This window comes from Falco biarmicus, chromosome 2 (assembly GCF_023638135.1).
Source record: "Falco biarmicus isolate bFalBia1 chromosome 2, bFalBia1.pri, whole genome shotgun sequence".
NCBI lineage: Eukaryota > Metazoa > Chordata > Aves > Falconiformes > Falconidae > Falco > Falco biarmicus.
Genome location: NC_079289.1, coordinates 102,659,402 through 102,681,748, shown reverse-complemented (window position 1 = coordinate 102,681,748; position 22,347 = coordinate 102,659,402). Strand labels below are relative to the sequence as shown.

General features: G+C 45.3%; 1 protein-coding gene across 1 annotated transcript in view; it reads right to left on the bottom strand.

Moving 5' to 3' along the window:
* The window catches only part of CYYR1 (cysteine and tyrosine rich 1), a 63,392-nt gene extending 42,346 nt beyond the window's left edge, over window positions 1-21,046 (bottom strand). Inside the window, exons 1-2 of the mRNA XM_056329393.1 lie at window positions 20,852-21,046; window positions 18,622-18,727 (exon numbers count right to left, since the gene is read on the bottom strand). Coding sequence (XP_056185368.1) covers window positions 18,622-18,727; window positions 20,852-20,942 — 197 coding nt within the window. The 5' untranslated portion in view covers window positions 20,943-21,046. The remainder of the gene's footprint in view (window positions 1-18,621; window positions 18,728-20,851) is intronic.
* Between the last annotated feature and the right edge of the window lie 1,301 nt (window positions 21,047-22,347).

Below are 22,347 nucleotides of genomic sequence, written 5' to 3'. Positions count from 1 at the left end.
CTGATACAACTTTTGAGAAGGTATGGGCATCGGTCCGTACTGGGGAGAAGGCTCTGGATGCCATGTCACATCTTTGACAGGCTTGGGCTGCTCTGGGGGTTCCGAAGCATCTCAAGACAAACAACGGACCAGCATATTCATCTGCACGCATGGCCAAGTTCCTTGTCTCTTCAGGGGTGGAACATGCTACTGGCGTCCCGCATTCCCCAACTGGCCAAGGTGGAATGTGTTCATCACACTTTAAAGCAACTTCTTGAAAAACAAAAAGGGGGAATGGGTTCTGAGACTTCGCATGCTCGTCTATGGAAAGCTGTGTATACATTGAATTATTTGACTGTGCCAGCTGGGAAAGAATGTGTTGTGATTATCGCTCGTTTCTTGTCTTTGTGGGGAGGTGATCCTCCTATCCGAGCAAAGGTTTTAATGCGAGACCTACAAATAGGAAGATGGACAGGCCTGTGGGATTTAATTACCTGGGGACAGGGGTATGCTTGTGTCTCCACAGATGCAGGGCTGTGGTGGCTTCCAGCTAGGTGTGTTAAGCCTGTTTTAGATCCTAGAATTGACAAGAGTTCATCAGATACCGGCTGTTCCACAGAACCCTTGAGAGGGGAGTCAGAATATCTGGGTGACCCTGATGCAGAGGCTGAATCAGATGTAGCTTTGTGCCTTCTTAACTCAACCTGAACAGCCTTTCCACATATCCTGCCAAGGGCCCTACAATAGATGACAGACACAGCCTTTTTGGTTAAAAACAGAAAGGGGGAATTGTAGAGGAATGAAGGCAGTGGGTTGATTAGCATTGATAACATGCAGCTGTGGCCTTGCCTCAGAGGCAGTGGGTTGATTGACATGGATGATGTGCAGGTGTAGCTCGTTCCTGCTGAGTGGTTAAATAGCCCTGAGGATTGTGGGAGGGGGCTGGATGGAGGAGGAGTGGTGTGGTCTGATCTCTGGAGGAAGGAGAGACAGCACAGACAGTAGAATCTGACCAAGGGTAAAGCCTTGTTGCAGCCTACTGGTTTGATTGTGCTGCAACAATTGGGTGCTTCCATATCACCCTGCCTTTTAAATGGAGCCCTAGAGCTGACAGCATATTAGCTATTTTTTGCAGGCGTGGTCCCTGTTACACACTGACTTCTTGGTGGCAGTATAACTAATTCACTGGAAACTGCCAGACATGGACTATACATTGCAATGTTTGTTGTCCTGCTTCCCGGCATTAAGTGAAGAGATTCAAAAAGTATCAGCTTTACATCAAAGCACCTCGCTTGGAGTCAAACTCTGCAATCTTGTGCTAAGTATACAACTTTGCTTCAGGTTCTAAACGGAGATTACACTGATTTTACATGTGCTGCTTGACAGCTTGAGACATCCAGGGTAGCTGTAATAAATTTATATCCATGTGATCAGTTCAGAAATACTGCTGTAAGATCAGCAGCAAAATGAGTTGATAGCTTGAAAGGGATCCAGTTCCCAATAACCAGAACTGGCTCTTAAGCCACCGTAACTGGTGCCAGTCATGATGCTGACTGGTCAAGTCGGCAGTAGGACTGTGAAAAGCAAATGCCATTTCTGCTCAGATAGATAAAGAGAGGATGGTAATTACCCCTAGGAAGGCGGCAGTCCTCCAGTACCTTCCACCACAGTCCACGAAACACAGCATGAAACTTTCTGCTGATTCCCTGGGAGCTGAACTGGGACCCAGGTTACAAAGGAAGCAGATGTTAAAACCAGTTCATTACAAACTAAACAAAACCCAAAAAACCTACGTGGGTTACAGCAAATCCATATGCTCTCAGCACAATTGCTTGTACTTACAAAATAAATGGTATTTTAAACAGCAGTTTGGCCCTTGTAAAATGATCCAAGAAATGTTACAACATGCATTAGCATAAAGCTACTCTGGTTCCCACTAAACACAAAGGTTTTCAGAAACTTGTACCAGTGTTGGAAAGGTTACTTAAGCTTACACTTCGCTGTATTTTGCAGTAGATGCTTCTTTCTTATGCCTCATTCCTTGTGAGAACCTGCCCAGTGGGCGATCTGAAAGCACATCCCCTCCTACTTTGCTGACCCCACTAAAGTAAAATGACACCTTCTCCTCCTCTTCCTCCTCACTGCCCTGGTGAGGGGGGTGGGAGACCTTGAGGATGGGTGGTCATCTCCATGTAGGCATGGGTAAGCTGGGCATACAGAGTGAGCTGCCTTTCCACGTGCTGCTCATGCAGCCAGAGTGCCAGCAACCTGGCAGAAAGAGGAGATGGTTCATGGAGCAGCCTCAGACGGTTTCTCACACCCTGAAAACAAGCCGGCCTACCAGGAGAGGCGTTACTAGGTGGGTGACGTTCCTCCACAGCCCCTTTCAGATCTTAAACCAATCACTTGACAAAGCTATTCGATGGCAAGATACAGGCAACAACTGATTTGCCAGTGAATAATCAAAGACTTTGAGAACTTAAAGAGAAGCAAAACAGTAAATTCACCCTGACTTTGGGTGGGAGAGGCTTTAAATCAAGGCAATGTCTTTTTAAAGTTCCTAGATCCATGCAGTAAAACATGGGGAAGGAAGTCCACTTCAGCAGACGGTCTCTGGGCAAGTTTCTAGAGCCCATTTGCTGTAAAAAGTTGGATGGTAGGGCATCCTGGTTCATGAAGAGATGGAAGAATGACATGAAGATTCTATGCTGATAATGCATTGCTATGATGATCGGGCTCCAACCATCACTTCCACCTATTTTATTTCGGAGTTTAAAATGACACACATGAACCATGCATCAACCACCACTGTGCACATGGACCAGAGGCACTTATCGCCAGTCCAGTTCTACAGCTTCAACAAGATTCCTGTTGACTTGAAGATAAATTAAGTTGGCATTTTCATGACCATTGGAAACATATTCAGACTGTAGAAATTAAGCTTGAGACAGACATATAAAAGCAGATTTGATTTTTTTTAGGAAAGTCTTGAAAATATCTTGCTAAAAATACAACTAAAAAAATCCTGTCTCATAGATTAAATATAACACTGCTATCAAAAATATGCTAAGTAGCTTAAAAGAATGAATATATTGTTACTGAAATTATTTCAAACAGGATTGAGCTTATTTTCACTCTCTTCTTGACCTTTATTTGAGAAGATGCCCTTAAACTCTAGGTATTTACATCTGATGGCACTAATTCAAAGGAGTTTCCAACCAATACTCAACTATCAGAGAACACAGCGCAATCCAAATACCCCCTCCCTCCCCCATTTAAATCACCATCTTGGACAGCTTTCAAAAACTGGAATGCAATCACATCTGATTAAGACTTTATTTATTATATGTCATGGTTTAGCAGAAATAATGTAAAGATGTTGGAAGGTATGGAAGGATCAAGAATCAGAATAATTGAGCAAGCAGTGAATGCAAGAGCTTTTTGAGGTGTACGGGTGTTTTCCTTTTAAAAAAAAAAAAGGAAGGAAAGAGCTATGACGCCAAGACTAAAAAGTCAGGAAGGGCATGCACTGAAGTCCAATGTACACAAAGATGTACAGTTTTCCAATACAAGGGGGTAAAATTTTGGTCATGGAAAGCAAGTGTTCCAAAAGCCAGGGGAGACTCCACAGGAAACCACTTGCAGAAAGTCTGAGTCTTCTGAGGCCTCCCTGAAACTTTCCTCTGGAAGTAAGCCTCTCACTGCAAACATGAAAATGGGATCTGGGATCCCTATACACTTTTGAACATAGGGGCTGGAGAGCACTTAGTGATATTTTTAATTAGGTTGCACAGATAATTTCTCATTTATTGTCACTGAAGTCCTGAAATACCACAATAAAAATGACACATAATTAGTATGCTGAAATTTTAATTGACTTCTCTTAATGTGCTGACATCACAGGAGAACACATCTTGCTTGTGTTCAGATAAGTTATGCCACAGAAAACAACAAAAACCATCCCTGCACTGCCTTGCCAGTTGTTGTTTGTTCTGGCCAGCAGGTACCCGCCTCTCCAAGGAGAGGGCACACTCAGTTCTCTGGCCCTTGTGCTTCTGGTTTGAGCTATCCAACTAATATTTTGCCTGGCACCAGCTGTAATGAATTTTGGTTGTTATCAGTAACAGCTGGAATAAGGCCAGCAACATACTTTCATATGAGCCGATAAAGAATTTTGGCCATCCAAGTCCCAAGCCACTTACAGCTCTCATATCTGTAATCTCCCATATCAAGACCAGAGAGGGCCTTTTGCATTACTACATGCAATATGCATTAAGGGGGCAAGTTTAAATCTGTATAGAGATGTACGTGCCCTTACGCATTAAAAACACGTCCACAGAAAACATGTATGAATATTACAATCCCACTGTTCCGGGAAAACCATGTAATTGAAGGCTGCACCACAAAGTATACAAAAGAGGAACAAATTAAGGTCACAGAAACACCCTTAAATATATCACCTGAAAACTTCCAAAGTGCATTAATTTAAAATATATCTTTCTCACACACACACATTTACAACCAGGGATTTTGCAGCTACATCCTAAGGTCCTGACTGGCATTGGAAAACTTTAGTGCTAGCGCTAATCCCCAAAGAACCTCACTGCAAACATCCCTCATTACACCGTAATTCTCTCGCTGCCTCCACTTTTTGACATGTCAGACAGTTCTTAATCCTTTTAACTTCTTAATGAAGAAGCAGTTTACACAACAGCAGTGTCCTGTGGAAGGTTACCAATCTGTCCCTTGAGAGGGCTTCCCTGGCACATGGCATGGAGAAAAGGGCTGGGACCCTGGTCACAGGGATGGACAGCTCTGGGATGCACATCTGTGTGTGGGTGGGATGGGGCTCCCAGCCTGGAAGATGCAGCAACAGGCATTTAGGGCTGAGGGGTAACACCTCTACAATGCATAATTTCCTCTGAAGAGATGTCCTGCCGGCAGCTGAGCTCCCTGGGCAGAGGCAGTGACAGCTCCCAGCCAGGGGCTACAGCCTGACCTTCTTTGGGATAGCTGACCTGTGCCTCCACACATCCCTACAGCACAAGGGGCACAGCATTGTCTTCCCAAGGAACAGCAGTGATGATGCTGAGCCTACGTGAAGAAAAGAGAGAAGAGCTTTTTCCTCTAAACTGTTACAGTTCTGTGGTGGACAAGCTGCACTTCCTAGCCCAAACTGCTTTTGTTTTGGCTCCTGGGACTGTTTGGAGCTGCTACAGCAAAAGAGCAAATGCCTGGCAAGGGGAACTATTCCAAGCAATGAGCTCGCGGCCAAGGCTTTTGTGTTGCTGCAGTTGTCATGAGGGCTTTCCAAGTCCACTGGCAGACCAGGCAGGTGGGACAGAGACAAAAAGTAAAATAATCTAGCTATTTTAGCAGCAGCTAAAACCCACAAGAATAAAACAGGACTGGAAACACTTGGCTACAAAGCAGGGGCCAGTTTGAAGTTCAGCCTCAAACAACTTCTTAACTAGGTCAGAGCACAAAACTCAAAGCTGAAGATTTGAATTCATGGGTGGAGAAACCTCCAATCCCTGGTTTATGGCACAGGAACCCGAATATTCAAAAGGTTTGTGTTGCTCTTCAAAAGCCAATATGAGAAGGTATTTCTCGCACCAGAGGAGCACAGGGAGTCCTTATGGTGGCAGAGGTGCTGCAGTGCTCTTCTCTGTATGGGCTAGAGACAGCCCGAAAGATTTTGTCTGCCAGTTTTGGAGGAAAATCTCAGTTCTTCTCATGCTGGACCATATTTTCAGCCAGTGCATGTCAGTATAAATCAAGTGACTTGAGGATTTTGCTGAGTTAATTGACAGTTTGTATCTCATGACACAAGCTGGAAAAAAAAATGAGAGTGATAAAAATACAGCAACAGCTATGGCAGTGCTACTGGTGGTTACGAAGGAGCTGTTGGTTCTGGCAGTTATTAAAACCATTCAACGCAAGTGACAGATAACAGTAATAAATCAGCTGAGTTGTTTCACATATCCACACATCCAGTGTTTTTGTGAGCACAGCAAGTATTCAGCCTGGAAAAACAACGGCATCTCATTACAAAGCCCCATCAGCAACACAGATTAAATTATTGACACATAATGAAGCTGAAGTGAAAACCCTCACTTGAGGGGTAGCTCCTTCAGATTTAAACAACGGCTGCTAACCAGTAACTTGCTTTCCAGTTACCAGTCTCACAAAGCAGTAATTGCTTTTGTATTAGCTAAAAGATGTACTGCATTTTCTCCCGACACAAGGGCTGTATCCAGATGGAGTGGCCTTGGGAGCCTCCTGGGAAGATGTAAGAGGGTAACTGTGCGGCGAGAACATGTCCTCACCACCCGAAGGGCCACTGCGTCCTCCCCGTCGAGGTCTCAGCCTCTCCCAGGAGGCCCCTCTGGCTACCCTGTTCTTGCCAGGCAAAGGCTGAGCACCAGGCTGGATCAATACACCCAAAACTGTGCCCTTCCCAGAGCACGGCACCATGGGCAGGACAGGGAGGACAAAGAGCAGATGTCCACCAGTGATGGGCAGCAGGGGCAGGCACCTGCCAAGTAAGTACACTCAGGATAAGAGCTCATAGCTACCGAGGTGCGACCTGCCCTTTTCCTTCAATTACAGAACACAAACGCCATGAACAATTCTCCTTTAAACCCCACTATATGACAAGGCATAGAAAGAGAGTACCAAGCAGGAGTTTTCCATCCTTGACACAGCCCTGCTCTCCCCCATGCAGTCCAGGCAGCTGGAAGCTCCTCAGGAGTCCTGGTGATTTTCTGGATGAGCCAGCAAGCCTCCGCCCCCCTGGGGAGTAACCTCCCCACCTTTTAAGCAACAAGAACTTCCAAGTAACACAGCTTCTTCATGGAAGAGATGAGTCAACCTTTAAGGAGGGTATAACCTAGTTACTGCAAGTTCCTGGGGTGATTTAGGATTGCAGGTAGTCCTGTGATGACAACAGATGTCTGGAGGAAAATAAATCGGAAGTATAGAGAAACTTAACTGATGCTGTTTCAAAGGTACCTGATGGTAACTGTACCTGACAGATTTCAAATGGCATGGAGATAAATTACAGGCATTATTTTTCTGGACTCCTAAAAATACCAGATGATCTAGTGGACACTCAGAAGAGAGCCCAGGGAGAAGCCCTGGCCTGGCAATCACAACAGACCCCCTGCAGCCTCCCACTGCCCGCCTGCCCAAGTGGGACCCCCCAGCAAGGCTGCCCAGCCCTTCAGAGGGGATCATAGGGCTCTTCAGGTGCCTACGGAGGCATCCTTCTCGATACATACTCACATAGAAAAAAACCCTTCTTTGTAGGGGGTAAAAAAGACCCTCCTTCCTCTAAACAAGGGTCCATGGCTCAAAAACCAAAACAAAAGTTGCTTTGTAACTTGCTAAATTGGAGTGATGTAAACCAGGGCTGTTTCTGTACCAGTGCACAGGCCAGTTCACACGCAGAGGTGACTGTCCCCGCTGCACAAACAATGCTGCTCACCACCTGCTGTGCAAACACTGCCTGGAGGTCAGCTTGTAAGCAGCTGCTGTCAGCCTGTGACTGCAGAGGAATATGGGAGAGAGACCTCGTACCTACCAGCTTGCTGAGAGCTTCAAAATGTTTGATCAGCCGAGGCCTGAAACAGAACAAATTCTTCCTTCTGTGGCTGATGTGAAAAGTCCTTCCTAGGTCACCAAATCCATCCCCTGCTCACACAGGCAGCCACACCACAGAGGTCATTTCATCCTCACCTACTTCAGAAGAAAGGAGGGCTGGTGAGGGCTGTGAGGAGCAAGCAGGAAAAATTTCCTCTCTTGATACGGACTTTTAATGCAAAATAACTTACGTTAGAAGATAGCAACAACATAAGCTTACCAAATGCACACAATAAATACCATAGCTTCCCTCCTAATCTCAGCATGTTATCGGGATGTAGCATATTATTCAAAACATAGAGCAGACATGCCACTATATTTACAGCACCCCTGTCATATAGCAATTTTGAAAGCATTATTGTGAAGCTGACATTTTATTACCTTTCTGGAAATACACTAATTCAATCGTTAAGTTTTGTTCAACAGTTGAAGAGGCTCAGGAACAAAGATGCATTGTGCTTTACTTCATACAGTTTTAAATGTTGTTGAAAATGGAGAATGAAGGCCATAACTTTTCATCCATCCTCCATCCCTTTGAAGCTCTATTCTTTCACTCTCCAGTGGAATTTAGTATCAAATTATCCTTACAAGGAGCCACTGGAGGAAAGCAATGCAAGGTAAGCACATTGGCGATCCTGTCATCCATTTTCATAATTTCAGTTTATGTAAATAGGCCATCCATTTCCAAGCCAAACACAGGGTTACTGCCGTGAACTTAATAAACAATATTAGCTTTCAGCCATGTAAATATATTGGCTATCATCGGACACAGCCTCACTGAGGTCTTCAGGGACTAGGACCATGCAGCGTAGCAAGCGCTCAGCACACTGCAGTGCGGGAGAAGCTGCGCCCCAGAGCAGAGACGTCGGCAAACAGAAAGGCAGACAAAAATAACTTGCCTTAAAAGAATGCAGTGTTTGCACATGACAAAACAGGTTTGTGGGGAGGTTACTAATTACCTACATTAGGTTAACACCAAGGCTTCTCACTCACAGCTGAGAGTACTTTTGTGCTGGACATGGCACACACAGACTGCCCACATGCAAGGCCATTTCCATCCCAAGAGGTTTTCTTCTAAATATGCTTACCCATGGCATATTCAACGTCTATATTCAGTCATCAAACTTTGGCTCCAAGTAACAAAAATTCTGCCCATAACTCAAACAAATCACCTAAATAAAGGTAGTTTATATTGTTTTTAGAATTAAGCAGCCCATCACCTGGAGAAGCCCACTTTCAGGGGATGGCAGACCAGCAATGCCCAGAGACTGTTGCCTTGCCTGACAGGGTATTGTGAGCATAAGACTGAAACAACTGACAATCCTAAGTACTTCAAAACCCTCAGAAGGGAATATGCTACACAAGTGGAAAGCAAAGATGATTACAAAAAAAGCTGTGTTCTTTATACAAAGTAGTGCACTAACAAAATTCTTGTTACTTCTCCAGGAAAATCTAGAAGATTCCAAGAGATATATTTCAATAAGGTCTTGTACAAAACTCTTAAGAGTTGCTTCAGTCCCAACAATGAAAAGTAGAAGTGTTAAATTTATGCTGGCTGCTTATTTTCTCTTCTCTTGGTTTACACTTCCAAAGCAGCAGATGAGAGGCCCAAAAGCTCAGGAACTTGGAGGATTTGAGCCAAACAAAAGAATTAAGAGCTGCTGTCACATACCATTTAAACTCCATCATATTATAAGTGCTACTTATATGTAAGTAATTAATTTTGGATGTCTCCACTGCTTGTCTTCCATTTCTAAATTCTCCCGAGTCTGCTATCAGAATATATCTGATATATTTTTTCTTTTTCTCCCAAGGTCTATCACAGAGGCATCACGGTACAGGAACAAGAGCGCTGCAGCTGTCCTCCCTTCTCCCTGCTCACCACCCCACCAAGGTGGCAGAGGCCAGCCAACCTGGAGCGCTCCCAGCAAGGGGGTCTCACAGGCTCCATGGTGCCTTGAACTCTGAATGCTGCGTGCTGCTGACGGGTGCCACCAACACGGTGCTTCAACAATACAGATACAAGAGCAGGATCATAACACCAGCCGGTACTCTAGAGATGGTTTTAGTGTTGTAGAAAAATGGCAAAAGTAGAATCTCAGAAGAAGACGTATTATATTAATTCTGTGTATACATACACACACATATATACACGTGTATATACATACATACACACATCATGTAGCAAAGATAATAGGCAGCAGCCGCAGTTCCCTGACCTCTCCTTGACAACATTCCTGTTCTCTCCAGTTTGTGTTACTTTACCCAGAGGGCTGCAAACTGCTCCTGGGGGATGCTGTCCTCTGAAGTGCAGGGCATCTGCTGGTGAAGCTAGTGCCTCCCCCTCCATGGAGGGACATGTCTCTCTCAAAGGCTAACTGCTGCTCTCCTAATAGAAATTATTATTTCTGTTCTGTTCCTTTTACTGGGGACAAGGAGGGAGCACCGGTGGTGAGAGAAAGGAAGGAAAGGAAGGGGCACTGCTTAGATCTAAGCCCAGCCTTACCCTGCTATTGGAAGGAAAAAGACAAATGCACAGGCAGAACAGGAATAAGCAGTACATCGTATCACAGACCAAAACTGCAGTTAATGTGATAGCATAAGCACACACATTTGGGATCACATTTTGTATGTTCCTAGTTTACTAACGCTGGTGCCCTACGGGCTGCTCAGCAGCTGGAAATAGCTACAGGGCAGCAGTACCCTAATTATACCTTCATTAGATCATCTGGACCATGGACTGTAAGGAGGACTGGAGTAGAGATCATTTGCAGAGTCCCTTTATACTTCAACAGCAGCACAGCAAGTCAACAAGACACCTAAAAAATAAGGTTCAGTGCATCTTGGCTCACGAATAGATGTTCCAACAATAGCTGTAGATCCTTAGTACCTCTTGTGCTTGTGCCAAACTGTACCACAGGCCTCAATAAAGAGAGAGAAGCTGGAACATTCAGCATGAAACCAAGCCTCCCTTGTGAGCAAAAGGAATAACTCCATTTAATGATAGCAGTAAAAATCTCTTATCTGTGTGGATAAGCCAACAGAGGGAGACACAATGATGAAACATGCCTGCCCGGTTTGCGGTATTAGTACCTTTCCATCCCATACTACATACTTACATATGGAGTAAGTCCCAGAAGAAATCTTGTATTTAAAAAAAAAAAAATCATTACAGGGGAAAAAAAAGGTTTTTATGATAGTGATTAGTTTTCTTTAAAGATTGTGCTAGCTGTGGAATTTCTATCTCGTTGTGGTTATAAATCCCAAAGGAACTTGTGGCTGCCCTGTGAATTAATAGTTCATTTCCTTTAATTTTTAATAACTCACTTATATATGCCGAACTTTGTTTCTGTCCCTTAAATAAGCACATTAAGATTAGAATGAGAGTTTATCTTTCTAGGACAATATTGTTCAAATATTGAAATCGTGCTACAGGTGTTATTTGGATTGGCTGCAATTACACTGTGTGCAGCATCAAATGGCCCTCTTGCACAGCTTTTGACCCAGAAGTATCTTCATTAATAACCCTGCTCTGAGTTGCTGTGATATTACTTACTCCAGAGCAACCAGTATAAAATGCAACAAACTAATCCTCTGAGAATCCTGCAAGCGCAGTGAAATCTCAGAATTGGCCAATAAAATGGAAATTCTCTAGCTGGGAGTAGGGGAGACATGTATGCATCGAGTGTGCAGGGAGTGGATGAGTCAGATGTGAGGGGATTTGTCCTGGGTAACTCCTGACCCTCCAGGAGTGACACACCTTCTTAAGCAGCGCTTGAACTGAGAACAAGGATCATGAAATGGCAGTGAGCATGGACGGGACCATGGTGATTGGAAAAAAAAACAAAACAGAAATAAAAAAATGGTTTTTTTCTAACACTTGGATTCAACAAGGTACTTCAGCTTACAACTTGTCCCATTAGAGCCAAGTGCATGAAATCCCCACTGAAGTAATTAGCTTATTGATTTCCTCAGAATGAGGACTCTGTCCATTGCATCCACTCACCACCTTGAAGATACAAATGCATTTAACTTCTGTGCTGAACTGGTGCCTAACAGACTACCTGAATTCTCTCAAAAGCTTTGGATGTACACATGACTGAAAAAAAGTTACAGATTCTTATCCAATTCAGAGGTGGACCTTTCCCCAAATTCAAAAAGGGAAAGGTGTGTGAAGGGGTATAAAAGAACAGACAGAAGGTAAAACTCTGCCAAAGAAAGGACAGTCCTCTTCTGATCAACTTAATTCCTCAGGCTCAGTCTTTACATCAGCCTTACTAAGTGTTAAGAAAACATTTATCTTTTACATGACCAAACCTTATGGGAAAATCCTGCAGGCTTCCAAACCAGACCTCCACAAGTGATAAACACAAAATTATCTCTCCTTTTCACTGAAAAGTCTTTTCAAAATAGTGCAGTATAAGCAAGCTAATTTCACTGAATTCCTTACGAATGTTTGTTTTTCCCCCTTAGAGTTTTCTGTAAGTCACAGAGAGCATTTCAGTGATTTATACCTTAATGCTTCCATTTTCAGGCCAAATTCTAACAATCTTCCAAATGATGAAAAACAGATGACCCACAGGGATGTCAACAATTCAAGTTTTAGTACCAAACTGTGCTAGCCTTTTTACTTATGAACAATTGAACTTGCATGTTTCCAAAGACTTCCAGTTTTCACTAAAAAGGGTATTCCAGTTCTTATGGCTACCTACTAAAATAACAAACCCTAAACTTCCAAAAATGATCAAACAAACAAAAGAACCTGATCCCATTACTCCCAAACATTTCAAAGCAGTTAAGACACCGGGAGACTTGAATTGGGAGCTGTCTTTTGAGAGCTGCTGTTTGGCAAGCAAAACAGTTTTTTCTCATTTTGAGCTGCTTGTCCCAACACGGGGTCAGAAATAAAAACACAAAGCGCAAAGAAGAGGCAGCCTGTGTTTTAATTCCGGTACTGACAAGGGCTTCCTCTGCAGCCATCATCAAGAGCAGATACCGCTCTGGTCGTAAATCTGATTGCACATTCTCTGCCAAAGGGTATCAACTAGGACAATAGGCATGGAACAGAAAAACAACTCAAAGTTCCAACACTTTGCAAAGGTCACATTTCAAATACCGGTTCTCTCTCCAGCAGATCTTTCTTTAAGCTGTGGTTAATCAACCCACTGCACGCGGAGAGTTGGGTTGCAACTCTGGTTGCAACCTTGCAGAGGTCTCCCCAGGCTGACAAACAATATAGCATGCTTCCACAGGTACTCCAGATGCTGAAGACCATGGATTAAAAGGCTGAACTGCTATTCAACTTTTATACAGAATGAAAGGGAAATGAGTTTAGTCGAATTATCAGAGTCTTGCCCTTACTGATGACATGTTTATAGCCAGCCCCAAGCATTCAGCACAAACATCCTCAGGCTTTGCTCCGTGTGCTCATTCAGGAAGACTCTACTGATCAGAAGCCACAACTCAAGCCAAATGGAAAAAATAATTATTGAACCAGGCCTTTGGCACACCTCTGGGATCATATCAGAAGCCACAGAGCCACAGGCACGAAATGGCAACTGCCAGGTAAATCGTAGTTTTACATATTGTCCCGAAGTGCTTCAATCATGGCAAATTTTGAACATTGCACTGATGAGGAACACAGTTTTATTTTAAGCAGAGTACAATACAACTGTCATGCAGACACAGAACCATGCCCAACCCATATGCTGCTTCACATATTTACTGTGGGATGCCTGAAAGTGTCTAATTTTAATTATTTGGAATCTACAGTGAATGCCAAGCTTCCTGATTTTTTTTTATTCACTATGAACTGCAGAAACTACATCTCTATATTCCTAACTCTTAAAATGTAAATTCTGTCCTTTGGTGGACTCCTCTTACACACCCACCCTCTATCCCATATTCTCCTATCAAGTCAATCAGCTGGGACATTCTTCCTTTCACAAACGTGGCATTCTCTGAGGTTAGTTGCTTTTCTCAAAAGTACTGCTGGATATGAAGTAATCGACGTGAAATGCCAGATGTAGATACACTACACACGGCTTTTTCTTCAGTTTTGCAGGCTGAGGCATGCACACAATTTTTCTGCCTCTTTTCCTCCCATTCTCTCTGTCTGCCTTCCTTCCTTCCTGGCCACATTGTGCAACCTCTATAGACTTAAAACAAAACAAAACAAACCACCTAAACCCTCACCCCCTCCAACATACATTAAGTTCATGTAAATAACACCTGAATATTTCAGTGGTCACTAAACAGGCTGTTACATCCTCACCATCTCTGGTAAGATTTTTCCACCTACTCTTCTTGCCAATCACCATCCACTACCTATAATGAGATCGCAGTTCTCTAAAGCTTTTATTTACTTTTTCCTCCAGTTACTTTTGAAGTCCTTGGAATCATGTGTTTTGTTTTATTTTGTTTTGTTTTTCTAACTAGAAGTTGTCTTAGAGTAAGACATTCTGAAGATATTTACCAAGAAAATTAGCTCACAAAAAATCCACTAGGGTAAACATGAGGGCCAGACAATTTGGGGCCTCCCAGAAGAAATACAAAAAGCACTGTTAGAACACACTCAAATTTGTGTTCTGCAGAAGAAACCCCTTTCATACCTATTCCCACCTCTAAGGAGCTCTGGGGTTTGACTCTGGAGCTGAAGGCAATAATCAGATGTCTCTAACTCCTCTAAATGATGGAAGGCAAAATCCTGCCAGTCGGTTAGTTAGGGAGATACTGTCGTTGTGGGCAAGACTGGGGCATCTGTCATGGAGAAAACATGCTGCAGTTCTCACAGTCCCTAGCCTGGTAGCAAGCTGCAGAAGCAGATGCAGCACAGGAAAACTGATAAAAGGTCCATCACAAATTATTCAGTAGCTTAGAAACTAGCTTCTGAGGAGGAGGGAAGTTTGAGTTTCTCGACTCAAAGGGCTGCGATGATGCTGAAGGCCGGGAAGCGTGCCTCCAAGCTTTCTTCTGGTGGGAAGTGAAAAGGTGGGCAGGAGGAACAGTCTGCGCACTCAAGTATCCCTACACCTTTTCCTTCGTCCCACAGACACAGCTCTGTTATGTTGCACAAGTCCAAACATAAATCTGTAATTTGTCCAAGAAAAAAAAAAACAAAACATTTTTAGAAGGGCTACTAAGCACTAGATGCCAAGCAAATAAACAGAAGGAAATGCATATGCATCAGAGGAAATAATGACAGGCTGTAGCTATTGAAAACCATAGGAAGGGAAATCTAACTGGAACATTAATGCTCTAGCAACTTGTCTGAAAGGGTATCATGAACGTGAAAGAGGAGAAGGACGGATGTGTTACTTCACATTAGAAATGCTCACGAGATTACAGATGACTCAGTCACAAACCTTGAATGCTTACAGATTACAACTGTAGTCCAAGTAAAGATGGACCTACTGGAACATCTCTTACAGGCCCTGGAATCCTAATACTACAGCGAGCTGGTAACTCTGCATCTGTTCTTCATGTGTGGAAAGAAAAACCAGCTAATCACAGATGCACGCAGCCTGGAGGATGTTTGCTGAAAACCTCATCTAACTAAAGAAAAAAAATTCCCCAGTGTCCTAAAAAGATGATGGTTTCCTAAAATAGAAAATTCTAAAACCCTACATGGAATATCTCCATGTTGAATCTCATTTTAATGAGTGAAGAGAGTTAGTTAATAACCTAAAAGCCACAAGCAACTTACATATCAATGATCATGATCTAGTCACACTAACTTTGTTTTAAAATCAGTATATATATTATTGCCTGGTGTTTATAGTCTGTTTGCACAATTGCTGGCATATGGATCTAGAAAGGGAAGAGTGAGAGGCATGAAACAAAACAGAGAGTACTTTAAAAAAAAACCTACTGCACACCAAAAGACTTTTTGAAGAGAAAACATTTTGCAAGAGAGAGTAAACACTTGTGAAAAAAACCATACCAGAGAAGACAGACAGCAGAAAATTCAGAAAGACATGCAGGTTTATAAAGAATGGAGAGAGCAGAGAAATTAGTGGTAAACAAATGAAGGAGCACACGCAATCTCTAAATAAGCCAGAGAGCCAATACAACACTGAAGACTACTAACAGTGTTTAGGACACTGAAAAGGCACTCCTGAAAGCACCCACCGCAGATCAAGTCAAGTTTGCACCAAGTTTGGTGCAAACAGTAGGATCACACATGATGAAAAGAAGGATATTTAAAGAAAAGCATTACATGGAATTATCAGGATACATAGTTTGTGTAATTAAAAATGGTTCTTTAAGAGATTTCAATACACAGCAGTTAACAGAAAGATACGAGCAGATAGGTTGCTAGTGGCCACTTCCAGATTGCAGGGGTCATCTCTTCTTGTAATGCAATTTCATTGTTTTGTCATTTGAGGGTGAGGCAATATGCAACTTCTGCAGGAAAACCTTGCACGTGAAAAAAAACCAAACCCAAAACCAATATAGTGCCAAATAATAAAAAGGGAAGGTGATTCTTATGGAGCATAGTTAAAGTCACAATAACATCTTTTGCAATGCAACTAAACGCAAGGTAGTAACCCTAGCAAAGAACACTTTGCAGGCTTAACGCAGCAGACGTGCTTTGAAGACTGTGACTTAAGGACTCAGAGCTGGAACAAGCTCACTTGTATCTTCTGTGATCATCACAGATAGCTGCTTCAAAACAAGTACTCTAAGAATGATACAGGAAAAAATAATCCTAGCAAGGCTTCTGTCAAAGCCCTGTGCTAAGCCCTGCTAGCCACACTTCAAGAAGGAAATAAAAATATTGGAGTGAGCTCAAAGGAAGGCCAAAGAATTGACCCCTGAGCAGGGCAAAGCAAAACAAAGCAAATCTTACATGTGAGGCTGACAGAGTTCACCCAGCTCAGCAAAAAGGTTGAGAGCTGTCATGATGACCATTTAGGGCCGCGTTTCAAACCTGCAGATAAGGTAAGAGCCAACAGTAGGAATTTCAACCTTTGTTACCCAGCAATGCTAGTAAACGAACTATAGAACAGTTTACCAGGGAAGTTGATCAACTCATTAATGCCTCAAGTTTTCAAAATGAGATTACACATGTTTAAAGAAGACACACCCAAAACAGCTTTGAGGGAAAAAAAATATATATGGCTCAATCATGCAAAATGTCAGGTCAGAGGAGTATAATGGCTTTTGACTGGTCTTCAAGTCTATGAATTGGAGTACTTAACCATAAAATATTAGGAGAATCAAATGTCTCCTTTGAGACGTGTTGTGGCAAACAGCACTTGTAAGAGCCCCTTCCAGTATTCCAAACAATCCAGATACACACAAACCCTTCCAATGTGTCAGAGCCACTTGCACTCAGCTCTGTTTAAATGTTTACATTTGTTAAATAAACATAAAAAAGACTAGATGGCAACCTGGCACTGAAGGCATGGTTTGAACATTTCAGCAGTCACTCTAAAGAAACCTCTAGCAGATCCTTCCCAAAGCACAGATCTGACATTGGCTACACAAATGCCAGTGATGTATTCATACGGAAGTGGGAGACGAAATTCACTTGCTCTATGGGAAACTTCCTTCTTATAATGTGATATCCTACACTATTGTGTCCATCATCCCTAACCATACGCGAGCTTGAATAAGGTATTCAAAAACAGCACCTCCTTCCATGCATGTAAATGGGAAAGCAATTTTGGAATGAGAAAGCAAAAAAACCATCAAAACAGACATTCCGCAGGTGAGCAGGGAAAAAAAATCACTTGTCATTCTCCAACAGTAATCAATCTTAAGTACACACTTTTTTATTTCCAAAGAAATGAAGGATTCTGGTGCTCTATCATCATTTTATTTACCTTAGCCCAGGAAGTGTCTGATCTGCTTTAAAAACTGTGGATCAATTCTGTATTAAAATACCATCACTCTGCCTACTCCTTCAAAGTGCTATAAAACACACTGAAGGGAACACTGGCATGTTCCCCAGGTACCATGGCTCAAACAAAACCTGTGACAGAGGAGTCTTTTTAGAAAAAGCAGCTACCACCTTCCCACTCACTCCTCCCCAAGCACCAAGCGGTCCGTATGACATACCTCTTTTTCCTTTTCTGGTTTTAGTCAAGAATATAAACCAAAAATACATCACAGACTGCATGCCAAAGGTTAAGGAAATAACCGGTGGGGTTGAAGAAACAGAAGGTAAGATGCCCTGTCTTGAAGAACAAAATTTTATGGTTTTGTTTGTCCTTGCACATGAATGTAGTACATACGGGCTCTCACTTACATTCAGCCCAGAGCCTAGAGTCAGGTCCACTAGCATGCAAGCTTCTCTTCTTCCTCACTGATGCAGAGCTGAACAGCTGCACTGGAGTCTGTGTTTTTAATCAAGTTTGCTCCTATATTTTTCTCTAGATAGGAAATATTCATAACCACCCCATTTCACCTGCTGTGGGTTTTTTTTAGCACTGTGAAACATTCTGTTCATACCACAGCATAAAACAGTCAGATTACCCTCACCTAGAATCTATTCAATAAATTCCACCAAAAGCCAAAACACCATTTAACAAAACCAAGTAAGTCAATAAAAAGAAAAGGAAAAACAAAGTACTCAAAGCAAAAAGAACCTCAAATCCAAGTAATTTGAACAGTGGTTTTGACTCAGATATTGTAACAAAGCTTCTCAACAAAAAATCCAAGATTTCTATTTCCTGCCCTTTTCATCTGAAGAGCTTGAAACAAAGTTCTCTCTACCTCTGAAGCTTACCTGCACAAATTACACTCTTGTGCACAATCTAGGGACATAACCCTCAGTTTTTAGCAAGCTTTCTGGTATGCTTCAAAAATATCTGGACATGAAACTTTAGAGGAATATTATTTGTTACCAGCAAGGAAAAAAGCGAACAAAACCAAAAGCAAAGAACCCCAAACCCTGCCACTGTTTATTGCCAAAACAGTTTCCCACAACCAGAGTTTACAAGTCCATGAACACAGCACATCCATTTTTCTCTAAAGCGCAGATATACTTACGAAAGGACATTCCCAATGTAGGCATAATACGAACAGCAGTAGGGAGTAGTCCCATCACAGCAGTAAGCTTTGCAGTCATTATCACACTGAGCCAGACAATCTTCTGCTGAATAAAAATAACATTCATGCGGTCAAACGACTGCAACAACAAAATTCTGTACAGCACAGCTTTAAAGAAAATGCAATCTAACAGTTCTGTACAATCACAGGACTACACTCGAGGCGCGACCTGATCTTGTAATCCTAATGGCAGCCCATTCCCACTCATTCTGCATTTCAGTACGAAGTTCAAAGTTAGCTGTTTTGTGTATGGGTATTTTGTAGCTGGCTGTATCAGTTCCTTCTCATACTTCATCTTTTAAAATAAAAAAGAGCATTTTGAAATGTCAAGACACCACAGGATCACCTTTTTCCATTCCAGTAAGAAGCCCTGAGAGAAACCTGAGGCCAGGCTGCCCGTCTTGCTGAGCTGCAGGGTGGCAGGAGAGACGGAAGCTGTCTGGGAACTGGCTAACTCCCCCAGTCCCTGCCCAGCCCTAGCCCAGGGTGCAAATTAGAGCTGCCCGGGGCTCCCTCATCCCCTGCCAGCTGGCAGCAGCTCTGCCCTCTATCCACTCCAGCTCCAGGGCCATGGCCAGCACAGCATGGCAGTGCCCAGCATGGGGGGCCAGCGATACCCTCTGTGCCCCACTGCAAAAGACTGTCCTCCCCAGATGGAGCCACAAACGTTTCCAGCAGCGATGCTCTGCCAGACTGAGGAACAACGCAAGTGGTGAAACAACAGTAAGAGAGCTGTTTACAATCAAGAAACATGGAAGAAACGTATCCTTTTACTGCCATGAGAAGCTATTTTAAAGCTGTTGACCTCCGGTGCTGTTGCAACTCAGTGTTTTCAAAGTCCTAAGTCAGGTCCCCCGAGGTGAAAACACCGTACAGTCTCTGGGTACTGCCACTACACTGTAAAACATCTGCTGGGATCCCACACTTCCTCCATCTCATCCCAGGCTCTCCTTCCCCACTGCCAGGACCTCAGCTGTGGCCTGGATGAATCCAGACGGAGTCTCTGCCTTCACCTTTGGTGACCTCTTTGGTCACACACTGCCACAGCAGAGACCTGAAAACAAAGATGGCAAACTATGCTTCTGCGCTCCCGATGCGCTGTGGCTCCTATTCCCCAGGCAGATCATGCTACAGATCCCATTCCTGCTACTGCCTTCCATCCGTGCTGGCCCATCTTTTGGCGTGCGGGGATCCAGGTGACCCTACCTCATCCCAGTGGCTGCCGCACTCCCGTTCCTGCCCCACCTCCAGCCGCAGGCTCCCACCTCGCACCAAGGCTCCTTTGCAAACTGACTGCACGGTGAACGGCTCGCGCTGCTGCTCCATCCCAAAACCTCAGTCTCTCGCCCATCAGATTTTAGCAGGTCGGCTCTCTGAACCTGCTCGTGCTTGGCCTCTGCTTGAAAACAAGCACCAGGCGAGGGTGAGGGCCGGAGCGGGCTGTGCAACGCAACACACGGGGCAGTTCACGCAGCTGCTCCCCAAACCTCGAGCCACACCTGTGTCAAAGGAACGCACGCACACTGAACTGGAGCCCCTGACCCATCGGCCTGGATGCCAGCCTGCCCAGCAAGGGCGCCGGGGCGGACGGCAACCTCCAGGAGCAGAGGGGAGGCCCGCGGCCGGCACGGGCCCTGCTGTGGTGGCGCCGTGCGGGCCTCCCCGCGCAGCCGCTTCCTCCCACGGCAGCCGCCCCAGGCCCTTGCTCCGTTACCGGTCCCCTGGCACCGGCACTTGTGCCCCCGCTCTGCCCCCAGGCGCCCCGGCTGTGCCCCGCTACTCCGCCAGCAGCAGCCGCCTGAGGCTCCCGCTCCCTCAGCGACGCCGGCGGTACCGAGGGGTGTCCCGGCCGGCCCGGGCCGCGGGGCCAGGACACCTCTGGGCGCCTCCCCCGGAGGGCGCGGGTGCCACCCCCTGCAGCCCGCCAGGGGCTCACGCACCGCACGCCCTCCCCCAGAGGGGCTGCCGGGGCACCCCGGGCGCCCCTTCCCGCCCCGGCTGCCGGTGCGACCACCGGCGACACGGAGAAGCCCCCGCGCCTGCCTCGAACCGCCGGGCCCCGGTACCCGCGGCGGCTGCCGGCGGGGGGCGGCGCGGGGGCCACCGCCGGGCCCCGGCCCCGCTCGCCCCCGCCGCCCGCGGCTTCGCGCCTCCCCCCCGCCCCGCTGACCTGCCAGGAGGAGGAGAAGGAGGAAAGGGGGGCGCAGCACCCCCAAGGCGGGGCGCCCCTGGGCCCGGCCGCGCCGCCCCGCTGCCTCCATGCCGGCGGCGGGCGCGGAGCCGCCGACCGCCCCGTCGCGGCGCGGGGGCGGACCGGGGTGGGGAGGGTGGCGGTGGCGGGCGGCGCCGTCGGGGCCGGGCCGGGCCGGGCCCGCTGCCCCCCGCCGCGCCGGGGCCGCCCCCGGGCTGGCCCAGCGGCGCCGTGGGTGGCGGTGGCGGGGCAGCCCCGTCGCGGCACGGCCCCTCGCGCTTCCCCGCCTCCCGCCGCCTTTGTCCGCCCGGGGCCGCTCAGCCGGGCCGGGCCGCGGGGGGAGCCCCGAAGGGGTGTGAAGGGCCGTGCCGCCGCCGTGTTCGAGGGGGCTTCTGCGGGGTTTGCTTGTAAACGGGGCTTGAAATCGCCGTTAGTCGGTAAGTGCACGAGCAGGATCAGTGCGTGGGACTGGGCGCGGAGCTGCCAGGCGTCACCGTGCCGCCAGCTAAAGTCCCTATACACACTTGTCCGTGCTGCTCGGTATTAAAGATTTTCCATGCCCAGGCCAGCACCATACTCTGAAGTATTTTTCAAGAGTAATTTTTATAGCTCTCTAAATGCTGCCATGACTAGCTCTGCGCAAGAATTCCCACAGACGGGGCCCAGAGGCCAAAATACTTACCCCATGGTCTCACCAGACAAAAAGGTTAGCTCTGGCTTTGCACGAAGAGCTGCAAGTTGAGGAATGCCCTTGGAAAGGTTGAAGTATGCACGCAAAAATGAGAAACATCCACAGGTGTTTCTGCTCATAAAGGGCTTCCTGCTGCTGGCAGCTTAGAGGGGAAGGCTGACACCCAAACGTACAATGACTTTTCTAATTTTATTTTTTTTTTTAAGGATGTAGCTGTTTTACACTGGCAACAACAACAAAACCGCAAACCACCAAGCCAAATAATTTGAAAACTGGTTGCTTTATCAATGCATAACTGAGTGGTTTTTCAAATGCACACCAGAACCTGACTGTCAACAAAGGCAAACAGCTTCTTATGTTTTTAACTACCCTGCACTGTGTTTTCCTTAGTTTATGCAACAGCCTGAATTGAATGGGTAGAAGGAAATTTCAGGGTTTTTTTTTTCAGAAATTCAGAAATCTCAGCTGGTGAGAGTAAAACTTGGACCAGGTGGGTAACTTAATTTCAAAGGAATTGCATCTGCTTCCTGTGTCTTAGTCTGGTCACAGGCCACAGTTTGCCCCTGAACAAAAGCTTCAAAAAATAATACGGTTTTACCAGTAGATAATATTGGTAGTAAAAGTAAAGAATTTATCAGGTAAAGGAGACTCAAATCTGGTAGGTTAACTCACAGAAACTCTGACATCTCCAAGTTTTTTATTTTCATCAGTCATCTTCGATCACCATGCCAGCCTGCCTTAGAAAAGCCTTTTGTTGGTATTTATTTTCTGTTCTTCCATTTTT